Source organism: Myxine glutinosa, chromosome 5 (genome assembly GCF_964187855.1).
Source record: "Myxine glutinosa chromosome 5, kmMyxGlut1.1, whole genome shotgun sequence".
NCBI lineage: Eukaryota > Metazoa > Chordata > Myxini > Myxiniformes > Myxinidae > Myxine > Myxine glutinosa.
The window spans coordinates 97,564,305-97,578,599 of record NC_136265.1 but is presented as its reverse complement, the minus strand read 5'-3'; the positions used below and the strand labels follow the sequence as shown (position 1 = coordinate 97,578,599).

General features: G+C 47.5%; 1 protein-coding gene across 1 annotated transcript in view; it reads right to left on the bottom strand.

Annotated features, from left to right (window-relative positions):
- The window catches only part of LOC137428444 (uncharacterized), a 74,387-nt gene extending 72,687 nt beyond the window's left edge, over nucleotides 1–1,700 (bottom strand). The window contains exon 1 of the mRNA XM_078778384.1: nucleotides 1,472–1,700. Coding sequence (XP_078634510.1) covers nucleotides 1,472–1,567 — 96 coding nt within the window. The 5' untranslated portion in view covers nucleotides 1,568–1,700. The remainder of the gene's footprint in view (nucleotides 1–1,471) is intronic.
- Nucleotides 1,701–14,295: the final 12,595 nt, after the last annotated feature.

Sequence of the window (14,295 nt, the reverse complement as noted above, 5' to 3'; positions counted from 1 at the left end):
CCTCCTCACGAAGATGTTTAAAAACCCCAAATCTCCACAACACTTCACCTCCTCACGAAGATGTTTAAAAACCCGAATCTCCACAACACTTCACCTCCTCACGAACATGTTTAAAAACCCGAATCTCCACAACACTTCACCTCCTCACGAACATGTTTAAAAACCCGAATCTCCACAACTCTTCCCCTCCTCACGAATGTTTAAAAACCCGAATCTCCACAACTCTTCCCCTCCTCACGAATATGTTTAAAAACCCGAATCTCCACAACTCTTCACCTCCTCACGAAGATGTTTAAAAACCCGGATCTCCAGAACACGTCACCTCTTCACGAATATGTTTAAAAACCCGAATCTCCACAACACTTCACCTCCTCACGAAGATGTTTAAAAACCCGAATCTCCACAACTCTTCACCTCCTCACGAAGATGTTTAAAAACCCGAATCTCCACAACACTTCACCTCCTCACGAACATGTTTAAAAACCCGGATCTCCACAACTCTTCCCCTCCTCACGAAGATGTTTAAAAACCCGGATCTCCACAACACTTCACCTCCTCACGAAGATGTTTAAAAACCCGAATCTCCACAACTCTTCACCTCCTCACGAAGATGTTTAAAAACCCGAATCTCCAGAACACTTCACCTCCTCACGAATATGTTTAAAAACCCGGATCTCCACAACTCTTCCCCTCCTCACGAATATGTTTAAAAACCCGAATCTCCACAACACTTCACCTCCTCACGAAGATGTTTAAAAACCCGAATCTCCACAACTCTTCACCTCCTCACGAAGATGTTTAAAAACCCGAATCTCCACAACACTTCACCTCCTCACGAACATGTTTAAAAACCCGGATCTCCACAACTCTTCCCCTCCTCACGAAGATGTTTAAAAACCCGGATCTCCAGAACACTTCACCTCCTCACGAATATGTTTAAAAACCCGAATCTCCACAACACTTCACCTCCTCACGAAGATGTTTAAAAACCCGAATCTCCACAACTCTTCACCTCCTCACGAAGATGTTTAAAAACCCGAATCTCCAGAACACTTCACCTCCTCACGAATATGTTTAAAAACCCGGATCTCCACAACTCTTCCCCTCCTCACGAAGATGTTGAAAAAACCCGGATCTCCAGAACACTTCACCTCCTCACGAATATGTTTAAAAACCCGAATCTCCACAACACTTCACCTCCTCACGAAGATGTTTAAAAACCCGGATCTCCAGAACACTTCACCTCCTCACGAATATGTTTAAAAACCCGAATCTCCACAACAATTCACCTCCTCACGAAGATGTTTAAAAACCCGAATCTCCACAACTCTTCACCTCCTCACGAAGATGTTTAAAAACCCGAATCTCCAGCACACTTGACCTCCTCACGAAGATGTTTAAAAACCCCAAATCTCCACAACACTTGACCTCCTCACGAAGATGTTTAAAAACCCCAAATCTCCACACTTACCGCGTTCACAACTCGCTTTGTAAAATGTTTCTTTCGCTGTTTCTCGAGCGGGAACGCGACCCCGCAGGACTCTTCTTCTTCTGCAAGTAAAATCATTACGTTCTCTCAACCCACGAGCGTATATTACCAGAACATTGTTTCCCGCTTAAAATTTTGTTGAACCGCTTCAAATACAAAAATATCCATCGCTGAGAAAACGAGGAAAAAGACGATTCGACCAACCAAGCTAGAGCCTAGAAGATACATCCCCGTTTGTATTTTGAGAGGTTTCCTCGGCTGAAGCGTTGTTGTTGTTGTTTATTGTGAATTTCCTGGTTGTTACACGACAAGATACTTTGTCTGGGTTGTCCATCATTACCTCCTCATATACTTACCTGACAGGAGAAACTGTGATCCTGGGTCAGGTGGAGTGGTGAACTCACTCCTCCGGAGGAGGTTCCTAATGCATGTGTTTTGAATGACCATGTGCTTCAGCCTTTGGGTGAAAGTGCATGTGTATGCTAATGGCACAGCCTTGATAAACGGTGTGGCTTGGCCATGGGGTCAAGCCCAAGGTGCACGACGAAGGCTGTTTAAATGTTTGATTATTTTACCATTTTTTATTATAAAAAAAGGCAGGCTATGGTGCTGGCCTCAAAAGCATTACCTCATTGCTGCTGCTGAAGTGACCTCCTCCCCCCATCTGTTGCTCCTCTTCTTTTTCTTCTTCTGTATCCTGATCTGTTCTGTGTTCCAGCTTCTCCACGAGCCTCGACACTGAATATAAAACTAAACAAGAATGTATCAATTGAATGCAGGTTTATTAGCAACAACGATGAACAATCAATCTGCAAGACAAAGAAAGCGATGGTAGATATTAGAATAAGATAATAGATACAGAATATGCAAATAACAATGCGCAGTATTACACAAGATGAGAACGCAATAGAGAACAGTACCATACAAGAGTTGTCTATCTCCCTTTCCCAAAAACGTTCAATTGTGACACAGAATAGAACGAAACTGGAGACCGAGAAAAAGGATCACATGAGTTTATAATTGATATTCTTCTGAATTGAATCGGGCTGGTGGTTTGATAATTCGCTTCGGGCGGCCCGTCACCACCCGATCAATCGTCGGAGTCCTCTGAGGGCAGTTCGTAATTTCCTGGTCCATTGTGGGAGTCTCCGGTGGGTGGTTCACTATCGCCCTGTCCGACGCCGGAGTCCCCTCCAGCTGGTCCATCATCACCCGAACCGTCAAGGGGGCAGAAATAGGCAGTGACCGTGGAGGTGTGGCGGTGGTCTGCACATGTGGTTGGTTAGCGACTCTCGCAGGTGGTGTCATCGCGGTGATGGAGCGGAGTGTCTGTGATGGTAAGCCCGGCGCAATGACATGTTGGGGTTCACCCTTCTGGGGAGTGGTAACAGGATTGAGACAGACTCTTGGAGCGGCGATGGGTTGGGTACCAGACATTAGGTATTTCGGTACGATTGGCATAACACTTGGCATAACGGTTGGCAGCATGCCACTTTTGCCAGTCGTAGTGGGGGTTGTCATGCTGAAAGGCGTAAAACGTCGCAGGAACTTACGATTCCGGAGAGTGATTCTTCCGGAGCCATCCACCTTGACAACGTATTGATCGAATTGTTTTACCTCAATCACGGTTCCGGTCCGGTCCCATTTTCGTGGTTCCAGGCCGGTCTGGTTCTGGATCCGGACATGGTCCCCGACGGCCAGTGGAGGTAGCTTTGTCGTGTGTTCAGAGAGTCTTTCGATCTCCCTGGCATGCCGAATGCGCAAAGCTTCCTCACGATTGTTGCGTGTTTCCCGCCAGGTGTCCGATGGCAAGTATCTGCCTGGGATGATGGGTATGAAGTCCTTGACTGGCCTCTTGAAGATGATCATGGCTGGAGACAACCTAGTGTCCTGATCCGGTGCATTCCGGTACTGGAGTATTGCACGTTGGAACCGATCAGTGTCTAGTTCACCATTGGAACCAGTGTTATCGGTGATCAATCTTTTCGATGTTTTGACTGCGATCTCGGCACGACAGTTGCTGTGTGGGAAGGCAGTGGATGACAACCGATGGTTAACGCCCCACCGACGCAAGAAGTCTTGGGTGTCATGTGCCGTGAATTCTGGCCCACAGTCAGATGCCAATTCGTCGGGGATACCATAAGTGGCGAAGTTCGACCGCAGACATTTCACTAGGCCTTGTGCCCCGCCAGTTGTTAGCTGAATGATTGGCCAATTAGAGTAACGATCAACGGTGACCAAATAACTCCGACCCTTGTGATGAAAGTAATCTGAACAAACGTACTGGAAAGGGTAGGCAGGTTCAGCTGAGGCTGTAGGTGGAGCGCTTGGTTGCGATGGGGCCATCCGATTGCAGTGTGAGCAGCGATTGCGCATCTCATGAATCTGGGGAGTGATTCCAGGCCAAAAGATCGAGCTGCTGGCCCGGGTGGTCATAGCCGTGACTCCTTGGTGAGCAGCATGAAGATTCTCAAGGACAAGCTTCCGTAGCTTCGGTGGGATTATAATCCTCCCCTTGTAGACCACTATGCCATCAATAGTGTAGAGGTGTTCACGGAAGGGAAAGTATTCCAAAATGGACACAGGGAAATCGTCCCGACTGGCAGGTAGACCCTGCTCAATAGAATTGAGTAACTGCAGCATCTGAGTGTCACTTGCTGTTTCGTCCCGAACATCGTCCCAAGTGACGGACCGCACAGAATCGAGTGTTTTGATGGCTGCCATAGAAATAGCCATTTCCATGCCAGTGTCGTCATCTGTGGTCCACAGCCCAGTCAAGGTGTGCTGTCTTAGTGTAGTCGATGTGGCCACATCCATAATGGAGGAAATGTCATCCACCAGTGGCAGTCGTTCCGATGGTCTGGCACCCGACGGATGTCGTGAAATCGCATCTGGTACGCAGTGTCGTTTTCCCGGGATGTGGATAATTCGGAAACGATATGCTAGGGTCCTTTCTTTCAAGTTGGCAAGCCGCGTGTTATGGATGTCCTCTAATCGTCTGTCACCAAGAAGCTTGATTAAGGGCTTGTGATCGACGGCAATAATCAGGTTCTTGCATCCCAACACAAAATACTTTACTTTTTCCAGGCTGTCCGCCACTGCTAGAGCTTCACCCTCTATCGGAGCATAGCGCGACTCCGCTGCATGGGTGAAGCGGCCTCCAGCAAGGGTGATTTTCCAGCCATCGGGGCAGCACTGTGGGGTTTCACCAGGGCATCTGCAGTGTTTTTGGAGGAGCCAGAAGCCAATCCCATCCTTCGACCAGTCAGTTGCGAGACATGTTGTCCGTTCCTTGTCAAAGATCCGGACCCCATTTGCGACTTCAGATATGATGAGTCGTTTTGATTCTTCGAATAGGGATTGTAGTGTTGCATCCCAGTAGAAGGGGGTGCATGGTTTTAGGAGGTCCCGAAAAGGTCGCATCCTCTCGGTCATGCTGAAGCAGTATGTTACCTGATTGACTAGCCCAAACCAGGAGCGAATGTCAGTAATTGTTTTTGGTGTGGGGAAGTCCTGTATCGCTTGGAGATACCTTTGGCATGGTCGTACACTGTCCATGGTGATCTCGAATCCAGCGAATTCGACCGTGTCCTGACCAAAATGGAATTTCGTCGGATTTTGCGTAATCCCATTACGGCCGCACAGGTCGAGCCAGTTGCATGCCTGAAAAAAGCTCTCTTCCAATGTGTCGCTCCACATGATGGTATCATCAATACATTTGGACTTGTTTTTGAAGTCCGATACAATTTCGTCAAATCGTCTGGAGTATCCATCACCTGAAGCGATGTAACCTTGGGGAGTGGTGCAGTAACGGTATCGGCCCCATGGTGTGATGAACGTTGTCAGATGGCGGTCACATTCTCTGATTGGAACGCTGTGATAGCCATTCCAGGCGTCTGTTACCGTCTTTTTGGTGTTATGTGGCACCGCCATTGCTTGATGGAAGGGTGACTGGGTGTGGTGGGTCTCACGTGTGCAGTGCGCATTCAGTGGTTGCAGATCAACTGTCCTCCGTGGGGTCCCATCCTTCTTTGGACAGACGACCATTCTGCTGCACCATGTCACTGGTTCACCAATTGGCACCGGTTCCAGGACCCCTAACCTGATGTCGCGATCGATACCAGCCTTGACTTCTGCCTGCCAGTGTAAGGGGACAGGCACTGGGGTGTGCACCGCTTTTGGTGTTGCCTCGGGGTCAACCATCAGTGTGAGAGGCGGACCTTCCATGTGGGGTAGTGGCTGGTGTTCGCAGACATTGAATGTGCTGCTTTTGTAGTACTCCAGTAGCCATTTCTCCAGCCTCTCTCGGTTCTCGTCAGTGGCCGGAAATGGGATAGATGTAGGCAGTGTAGGGGGAAGCGATCTTTCCGGGCAGTTACAATTTGCATCGATAACTGCTGCCACTGCAGCACCAACTGTGTTGGATTCGCCAATGGTTGGGAAGCTACTAGACACGAGGCCTAGATCGACGCATGCTTCACGACTGAGATACATGTTCCGTGTGTCAGGTGAGATGTAGCAGATTTGTCGGGTTTCAATAATGTCGCCATTGGCTGTGCAACCAGACAGGTGTAGGAGCATGGCGCCGATAATCCGGACCCTTCCACTGTTAACAGCATTCATCTTCAGGTTGACAGGTAACAGGTCTTCATTACGCAGCCCGAGTTTGTGGAAAATATTAAGTCCTGTGAGGCAGCTTTGACAGCCAGTGTCGGCCATGGCCTGGAGCCTGGCCGATTTTGGTCGGGATGACAGTGGCTGGCCGAAATGGTCATAAGATTCCTTATCGATCCGTGCTATGAGTTTTATGTACGGCTGTGGTTGAGACTTCTTCTTGGTCCAGCCAGAGAGGTGGTCAAATATATGGTGGTCGAGGTGTAGTGGAGTTGACAAGGTGGCCATGGCCCTTTTAATTTGCGGCTTCCAAATGGCCGTTTCTCGTTCCGTGACAGAGCAGAGGAGATCGTGGACCTGGCTGCTTTCTTCCACATCATGAGCATCCATTGATTTGTCCGTAGGTTTGTTGTCCGCCTTTTTCGTGCCTCCCCGGCAGACATGTGCAAAATGGCCGCGAGTGGCGCATTTACTGCATGTTTTCCCGTAGGCATTGCAGAATTGACGCCTTTGGTCGATGTTCGGCTGTTTGCCATGACCAGTTTTGCCGCAATAACTACAAATGGCCGCCTGCTTGTCGGTAGTGATCAGGGCTCTTTTGTTCTTCCAGTTTTTGTATTGGCTTGCGCCATGAGCGCCTTCACTATCGAGCAAGGCATTCTGGGAACGTTTCCCTGCTTCCTTGGCCTCGACGAAAATGAGAACTTCCTCCAAGCTCATGTTCTGATTTTGATCGCCGAGAATGTCCTGTTGTATATCTTGATTGGCGAGTCCCCGACATAGGACATCGCGAACCATGTCCTTGGTGTAGTTGACATCAGTAGGGGGATTGCATGAGCATACAACAGAAAACTTGCAGATCTCAGCTTGACCAGCCAGACGGGCTGCGTAGGTACGAATTGGTTCTTCTCGGTCCTGTCGCATGTTGTGGAGGTTTACGCGGGACACCATGGTATTCTCCTCTCGGACAGCAAGGGACCGAATGGCTTGTAGTATAGCTGCCTCGTCCTTGATTTCAATGCGTGGGTTGCTGCGGTGGAGGTCACGTCGTAGATTATCATCACAACATTCAAGGAGTTGAACGCGAACATCATTGCCGATTATCTGGGTCGCTGCCTTGTAACCATCCCATCTTCTGGTGAAATATTGCCAATCTTCGCTGGTACCGCCGGTTTGGATACGAGGACGGCTGACTTTGTCCGGTTTGGCTGGTGCAATGGACGTGTGAGTCATGGCGTGGATGGAGAGCTGGATAGCAGCAACGGCATTGTCAGTGCTGTCAGTAACGTAGACACAGCTCGGGAAGGGGCAGACTGCAGCAGGCATCTTCAGATGAGTTGATTGTTCATAAACAAGAATGTATCAATTGAATGCAGGTTTATTAGCAACAACGATGAACAATCAATCTGCAAGACAAAGAAAGCGATGGTAGATATTAGAATAAGATAATAGATACAGAATATGCAAATAACAATGCGCAGTATTACACAAGATGAGAACGCAATAGAGAACAGTACCATACAAGAGTTGTCTAAAAACAAACATGTTTGGGTGCATTGGAGAGTCAAATGTCAATGCAACGGATGGATAGAAGGAAGAATGAGAGGAAGAACAAAAATGAGAGGAGAGCAAGAGTTTTACAGAAATCATATTTAACTAGCCGAAACCCGTGGAATATCCACAGAAGGGAGGATGTGGTGTATGGATAGAGTGTACCATTAGGCCAGATTAAAAAAAAGAGTTGGTGATCGTCCCCGCCCGACCTAACGAAACACACCCGACCCGAAACTTCTTTTTATTTTTTATTTTGAAAAAAATCATTAAAAACGATCTTTTTACAGTTAAATTTGGCGCCGTTCTGCACCGCATGCTGCGCAGTGCGTGCTGCGCAGAGCGTCGCAAGTGCCTCGGGCAACTTCACCCATTTTACGTTACCCATTCATGGCGGCTATTGTGTGAGATTTTTCCCGCTGAAATATATTGATTCGTGCTGCTATGGACACCATTCTCTACAGCTGTGGAAGTGTGTTCACGGAGATCAACAACAATGGCGATGACGATCCTGAACAGGATACCAGACTCGCTGATCTTTATGTTCGAGCCAATCTGAACTGTGCTTCCCCTATAGAACTAGCGTACTACTCTGCTGGCTATGAAATGCGCTGCATCCACTGTGGTACTGAGGAGAATTTGGTCGAAAAGGCAGGGCAACACCCTCGATGTAACATTTGTACTGCAAAGCCAGTACCAAAGCGTGGCAGAAATCTTGTTCAACATGCTCGATAGTTTCAAGGTGCCAAGGGCATGGTGTTTATCTGTTTTTCCGATGTCATGGTGGATATACATGTACAGGTGTCTTGCCCTTTCACTACCAAGCTCAGCTAGGACGTTCAACATCATCCAAAATCACACACAAACACTGTGTTTCATAGAGATTTGGGCAATGTCTGTAAATCTGTGAGATGAATGAAGAAATTAAATCATTTTGAGGAGAAAGGAGTCTTTATTTCATATTTTTCCATGTCAACAAAACTCAATGGAAAGTAGGGGAAAAAAACAAACAAACAAAAAAAAAAACCTCCCTCCCTACCCGAACTTTTGAGAAAAAAGGACGATCACCAACTCTTTTTTAAAATCTGGCCTTATGGATGGCATAGGGGAGCGCTCATGGGATCTTCTTCCGTTAAGCTCCAATTTTTTCTCTTTAAGTTAAATCCAATCAGTCCTCTCTGGAGGTCTCGTCTCTTCAAAGCTGTCCATGCGCGCTCGCTTTCGAAATTAAATAACTTTTCACAATTGTGTTTTTGTCGAAACTGTATCTTTCTCTCGGTGTATGTACCTATTGGGGTGTCTTTAATAGTATTCTTGGTGTTGGTTTTTCATACCTGTGTACAGAATCGTCGGTCTTTCGTATCGCGTATTCTGAGGCCGAAGTGTAGTACTACGCTACCGTGTCCGACCTTGGCTTGAGGCTTTGTTTTTGTCTCAGCGGTTCTCCGATCGCGCTGCAATTACTTTCTGGTCTCTGTTTTTCACGGTCTTTTCACCCCATACTTCCTTGTTTTAAAATCTCCTCAAAAAAAATAAAAAAAATTTCCTTCTGTTCTTATTCGTTCTTATTTGTTCGTTCGTTCTTCGACGACGTTGTTTGTGATCACGTGATCACGTTGTTAAAAAATGTCTAATCTGCCCCCTGAAGACCTGTATTCTGTCATATTCTATAACACCTTTTTCTTCTTCTTCTATAAAAGGATGCTTTCGACTTGCTCACCAAATCTATTAATTCCAAAAAAAATTCCATCTCTTATAGTGCATCTTTCATTCATTCCCTAAACTCTCCAGCACTCCATCCTCCCTCCAGCGTCCTCAAACGTATTTTTGACTCGAAGGTCTCAAGAAGAGATGGGTGTGGGGTCAACTCCCCCCACACCCCTCCCCTCGAGACTCTCCCTCGCTCCTCCCATCCTAGACTCCCCTCTCACCCCTCCTCAAAGCGTCCTCCCCACTTCTTCCCCCTTCCAACTTCCAACTTTCACCTTCATCTCCCTCAACCTTCTGCCTCACTCTTCCCCCTCCTCAAATAACACCTCACTGCTCCTCACCCAATCACCATCAAACCTTTTGGCCGTCATCAAACCAAACCTTTTGTCCGTCATCAAACCACCATCAAACCAAAATTTAATAATCGATTTCCTTTGCTTGAAATCTAATTATCAATTTGCTTTGCTTGAAATCTAATAATCGATTTGCTTTGCTTAAAATCGAATAATCAATTTGCTTTGCTTGAAATCCAATAATCAATTTGCTTTGCTTGAAATCTAATAATCAATTTGCTTTGCTTGAAATCTAATAATCTATTTGCTTTGTTTGAAATCCAATTATCAATTTGCTTTGCTTGAAATCTAATAATCTATTTGCTTTGCTTGAAATCCAAAAATCAATTTGCTTTGTTTGAAATCGAATAATCAATTTGCTTTGCTTGAAATCCAATAATCAATTTGCTTTGCTTGAAATCTAATAATCTATTTGCTTTGCTTGAAATCTAATAATCAATTTGCTTTGTTTGAAATCCAATAATCAATTTGCTTTGCTTGAAATCTAATAATCTATTTGCTTTGCTTGAAATCTAATAATCGATTTGCTTTGTTGAAAATGTATTCATAGATTTGCTCTTCTATACAAGGATGCTTTTGACTTGCTCACCAAATCTATTCATTCCAAAAAAATTCCATCTCTTACAGTGCATCTTTCATTCATTCCCTAAACTCTCCTGCACTCCACCCATCCTTCAGCGTCCTCAAACGTATTTTTGACTCGAAGGTCTTAAGAAACTCATTTTGCAATAAATGTTCGTTTCCAATTAATCGTACACTTTTCAAAATCCAATCTCACCCCTCCCCTCTAAATCTTCCCCATCACCCCTCCACTCCAAATCTTCCCCATCACCCCTTCCCTCCAAAACTTCCCCATCACCCCTTCACTCCAAATCTTCCCCATCACCCCTCCCCTTCAAAACTTCCCCATCACCCCTCCCCTCCAAATCTACCCCTTTGCCCCTCCCCTCCAAATCTTCCCCATCACCCCTTCCCTCCAAAACTTCCCCATCACCCCTCCCCTCCAAAACGTCCCCATCACCCCTCCCCTCTAAATCTACCCCCTTGCCCCTCCCCTCCAAATCATCCCCATCACCCATCTCTTTCAAATCTTCCCCCTTGCCCCTCCCATCCTAATCTTCCCAATCACCCATTCCTTTCAAATCTCCCCCCACACCCCTCCCCTCCGAGACTCTCCCTCGCTCCTCCCCTCCTAGACTCCCCTCTCACCCCTCCTCCTCAAAGCATCCTCCCCGCTTCTTCCCCCTTCCAACTTTCACCTTCATCTCCCTCAACCTTCTGCCTCGCTATTCCCCCTCATCAAATAACACCTCACTGCGCCTCTCCCAATCACCATCAAACCTTTTGTCCGCCCCATTCTTCCCTTTCTCCAAGCTATTCTGTAATCTCTCTGACACCTTCAACAGCTCTCCCTACCTCTTCCTCCTCTTCCACATCTTACCCTACTGCTCCCACCCCCCCCCCCCCCGTTCCCTATGCGATGCTCCCCCTTCCTCTTCCTTAACAGTATGGACCTCAAACATCTGGGGCCTTCGCTCAAACTTGTCTGATCTCTCTATACAGGTTACTTCTGACAAACCAGACGTGATCTGCTTAACAGAAACTTTCCTCCTTCATGATGTCTCTGATTCCTTGGTATCTCTCCCAGGTTACTCCCTCCTCCGGTATGATAGACCTGAGCCTTGTCCTGGAGGTGGGGTTGCTATCTTTATTTAAAAAACTCTCTTCCTCACTCGCCCTGCACTGCCTTCTCTCCACCTCACCCCCAGGAATACCTTTGGCTGCGGCTTCCCCTTCGCTCCCACCTTTTGTTCAGATGTGTGTTGTACCGTCCACCAAACAGTGATGACTCCATCTACATCTCGCTGTCTGAGAATATGGACCAACCTCTATCTACCCATCCCAACTCTCTCTTCCTCATATGTGGTGATTTCAACTGTCACCATGCCAGTTGGCTGGGTGTGGGTACCTCTCTCACCAGCCATGGCTCTTCAGCAAAGGACTTCTGTGACTCACTGGGACTGACACAATCTGTCAATTTCCCGACCCGGATTTCAGTCAACGGAACATCTTCTCTTCTGGACTTGGTTATGACTAACTTCCCTGAAAATGTCTGCTGCTCTTCTTCTGCTCCAATCGGCTCTTCTGATCATGTGCTTGTTAAAGTGGACATCTCTCTGACCATTCTCAGAGAGCCTCCTCAGCGTCGACGAGTCTGGCATTTCACTCAGGCCAAATGGCACGGTCTTCAAGCAGCCATCAATCATCTGGACTGGTCTCCCATCTCTACCGCCTCTGACATCAACTCATCCTGGGAATTCTTCCAAAGTAAATTGCTCTCTCTCATACACAGATTTATCCCATCTCGTCTTCAGTTGTCATCCCCTTCCTCCCGTCCATGGTACACGGAATCTTGTGGTGAGGCTATTGCCCAGAAACAACTTGCTTTCGTCTCCTGGAAAGCAAATCCAACGGAAGGAAATCTCATTTCCTTTCACAAAGCCCGAAACAAGTGTGTGTCCACCCTCAGGAGAGCCAGGAAACAATATCTCTCCGTTCTCAGGACCGAACTCTCTTATCTGTCTCCCTCTTCCAAATCCTGGTGGTGTCTGGTCAAATCTGTTTCTGGTGTTTGTTCCCCCTCCATCCCCTCCCTCACGTCAAATGGCCACACGGCTGACTCCGCACGTGAAAAAGCTAAATGCCTCAACTCTGTGTTTGCCTCCAAATCTTGTGTCCCAAACCCATCCCTCTCTGTACCCACCGTACCCAGTCGTACCCAACTGCTCCTGGACTCTGTGTCCTTTCCTCCTGACAAGGTGGAAAAGTTTCTGTCAACCCTCGACTCGGATTCTGCAACTGGACCTGACGGCATCAGCCCACGGGTCCTAAAATCCTGTTCTTCCGCTCTTTCACTCCCTCTCTCTGTTCTCTTCACCCTCTCTTTTGCTCAAGGTCATCTTCCATCTGCTTGGAAATCTGCCAACATCACCGCTTTGCACAAAAAAGGTGCAAAAACAGATCCCAGCAACTACAGACCAATCAGCCTTCTCCCAATTATCAGCAAAGTCATGGAATCCATCATTGCTTCAGATATGAAATCTTTCCTCTTCTCCAATGGCTTGATCTCTGATCATCAATTTGGTTTCAGACCTGGACACACTACTCTGGACATGCTGCTTCTGCTTTCTCAACAATGGATGGAGGTCCTCAATGCCAAACAGGAAATTAGAGCAGTCTCCCTTGACATATCACGCGCCTTCGATACGGTCTGGCACCCCGCTCTGCTCACCAAGCTCTCCTCTTTTGGTATCCATGGAAATCTCCACGCATGGCTGGCGGACTTCCTCTCTAGTCGTAGTCAATGTGTGGCCCTCAATGGGTTTCTCTCATCGCCTCTTCCTGTTCAGGCTGGAGTTCCACAAGGCAGTGTTCTGGGCCCTGTGCTTTTTCTGGTCTTCATCAATGATCTCTCTGACTCTCTTGAAAATCCTCTGTATCTCTTTGCTGATGACTCTACTCTTTGTCGCTCCATTCTTCATCCCTCAGATCGGCAGTCTGCAGCCTCCTCACTCTCTGCAGACCTGGACAAAATCACAGACTGGGCAAACAAGTGGAACATGTCTTTCAATCCTGACAAATCTCACACTCTTACGATGTCTCTCCGAAAAGACCGACTGGACAACCCTCCCATCCACTTTCTGAATAATCCTCTCCAAGAAGTTCTGTCACTCAAGCTTTTGGGTCTCACTATCTGCCATGCTCTTTCCTGGGAAAACCACATTTCAAATCTGGCCACCAAAGCCAGTCGCCGACTGGGCATCCTCCGTCGTGCGAAGCCCTTCCTTGGCACACCTGAGCTCCTCACTACATACAAGGCTTTCATCCGCAGCTCAATGGAATACTGCTCTCCCCTCTGGGCTGGTAATCCTGCCTCACACCTAGCTCGTCTTCACGCTGTTGAAGCCAAAGCATTCAGAATCATTGGAATCTCCCGCGATGAAGCTAACTCCAAGGGCCTCTCACTCACTCACCGCAGGCAGGTTGGTGGTCTTTCCGTCTTCTACCGACTCCTCTCTGGCCTTGCCTCCCCCCAGCTCTCTCTGGGCTCTGTCCCGCAAATATTCCTACAGGTCGCACAAGATCTGCCTGCAACCCTCTTATGGTCAAACTGCCAAAATCAAGACTCTCTGCTCACCTTCACTCCTTCATTCCTCTTTTCTCCTGCCTCTGGAACAAACTCCCTCACTCTCTTCAATCCCACGCCACCCTCCAGGTCTTTAAAACAGCTGTTCACCACCATCTCTTATCTTCCCCCATCCAAAACCTTGATCTTTTCTACCCCCGCTAATTTCACCCCAATTCCACTTTTTTGAAATACCAACTTCTGTCCTGGAAGTCCTTGGTGTCCTTGTGTTTTATACTTCTCCCCCCCCCCCCCCCCTTCCCACGCCTCCTCCCCCCAAGCCCTCTCCCTTCCACACATCTACCTGCTCTCAAACGTTGTGTTTGTGTGCTTCCCCATCTCTCCCCATCTTGTCTTCCGCTCCCTCTTTTTATATATTTTGTTTGTCTGGT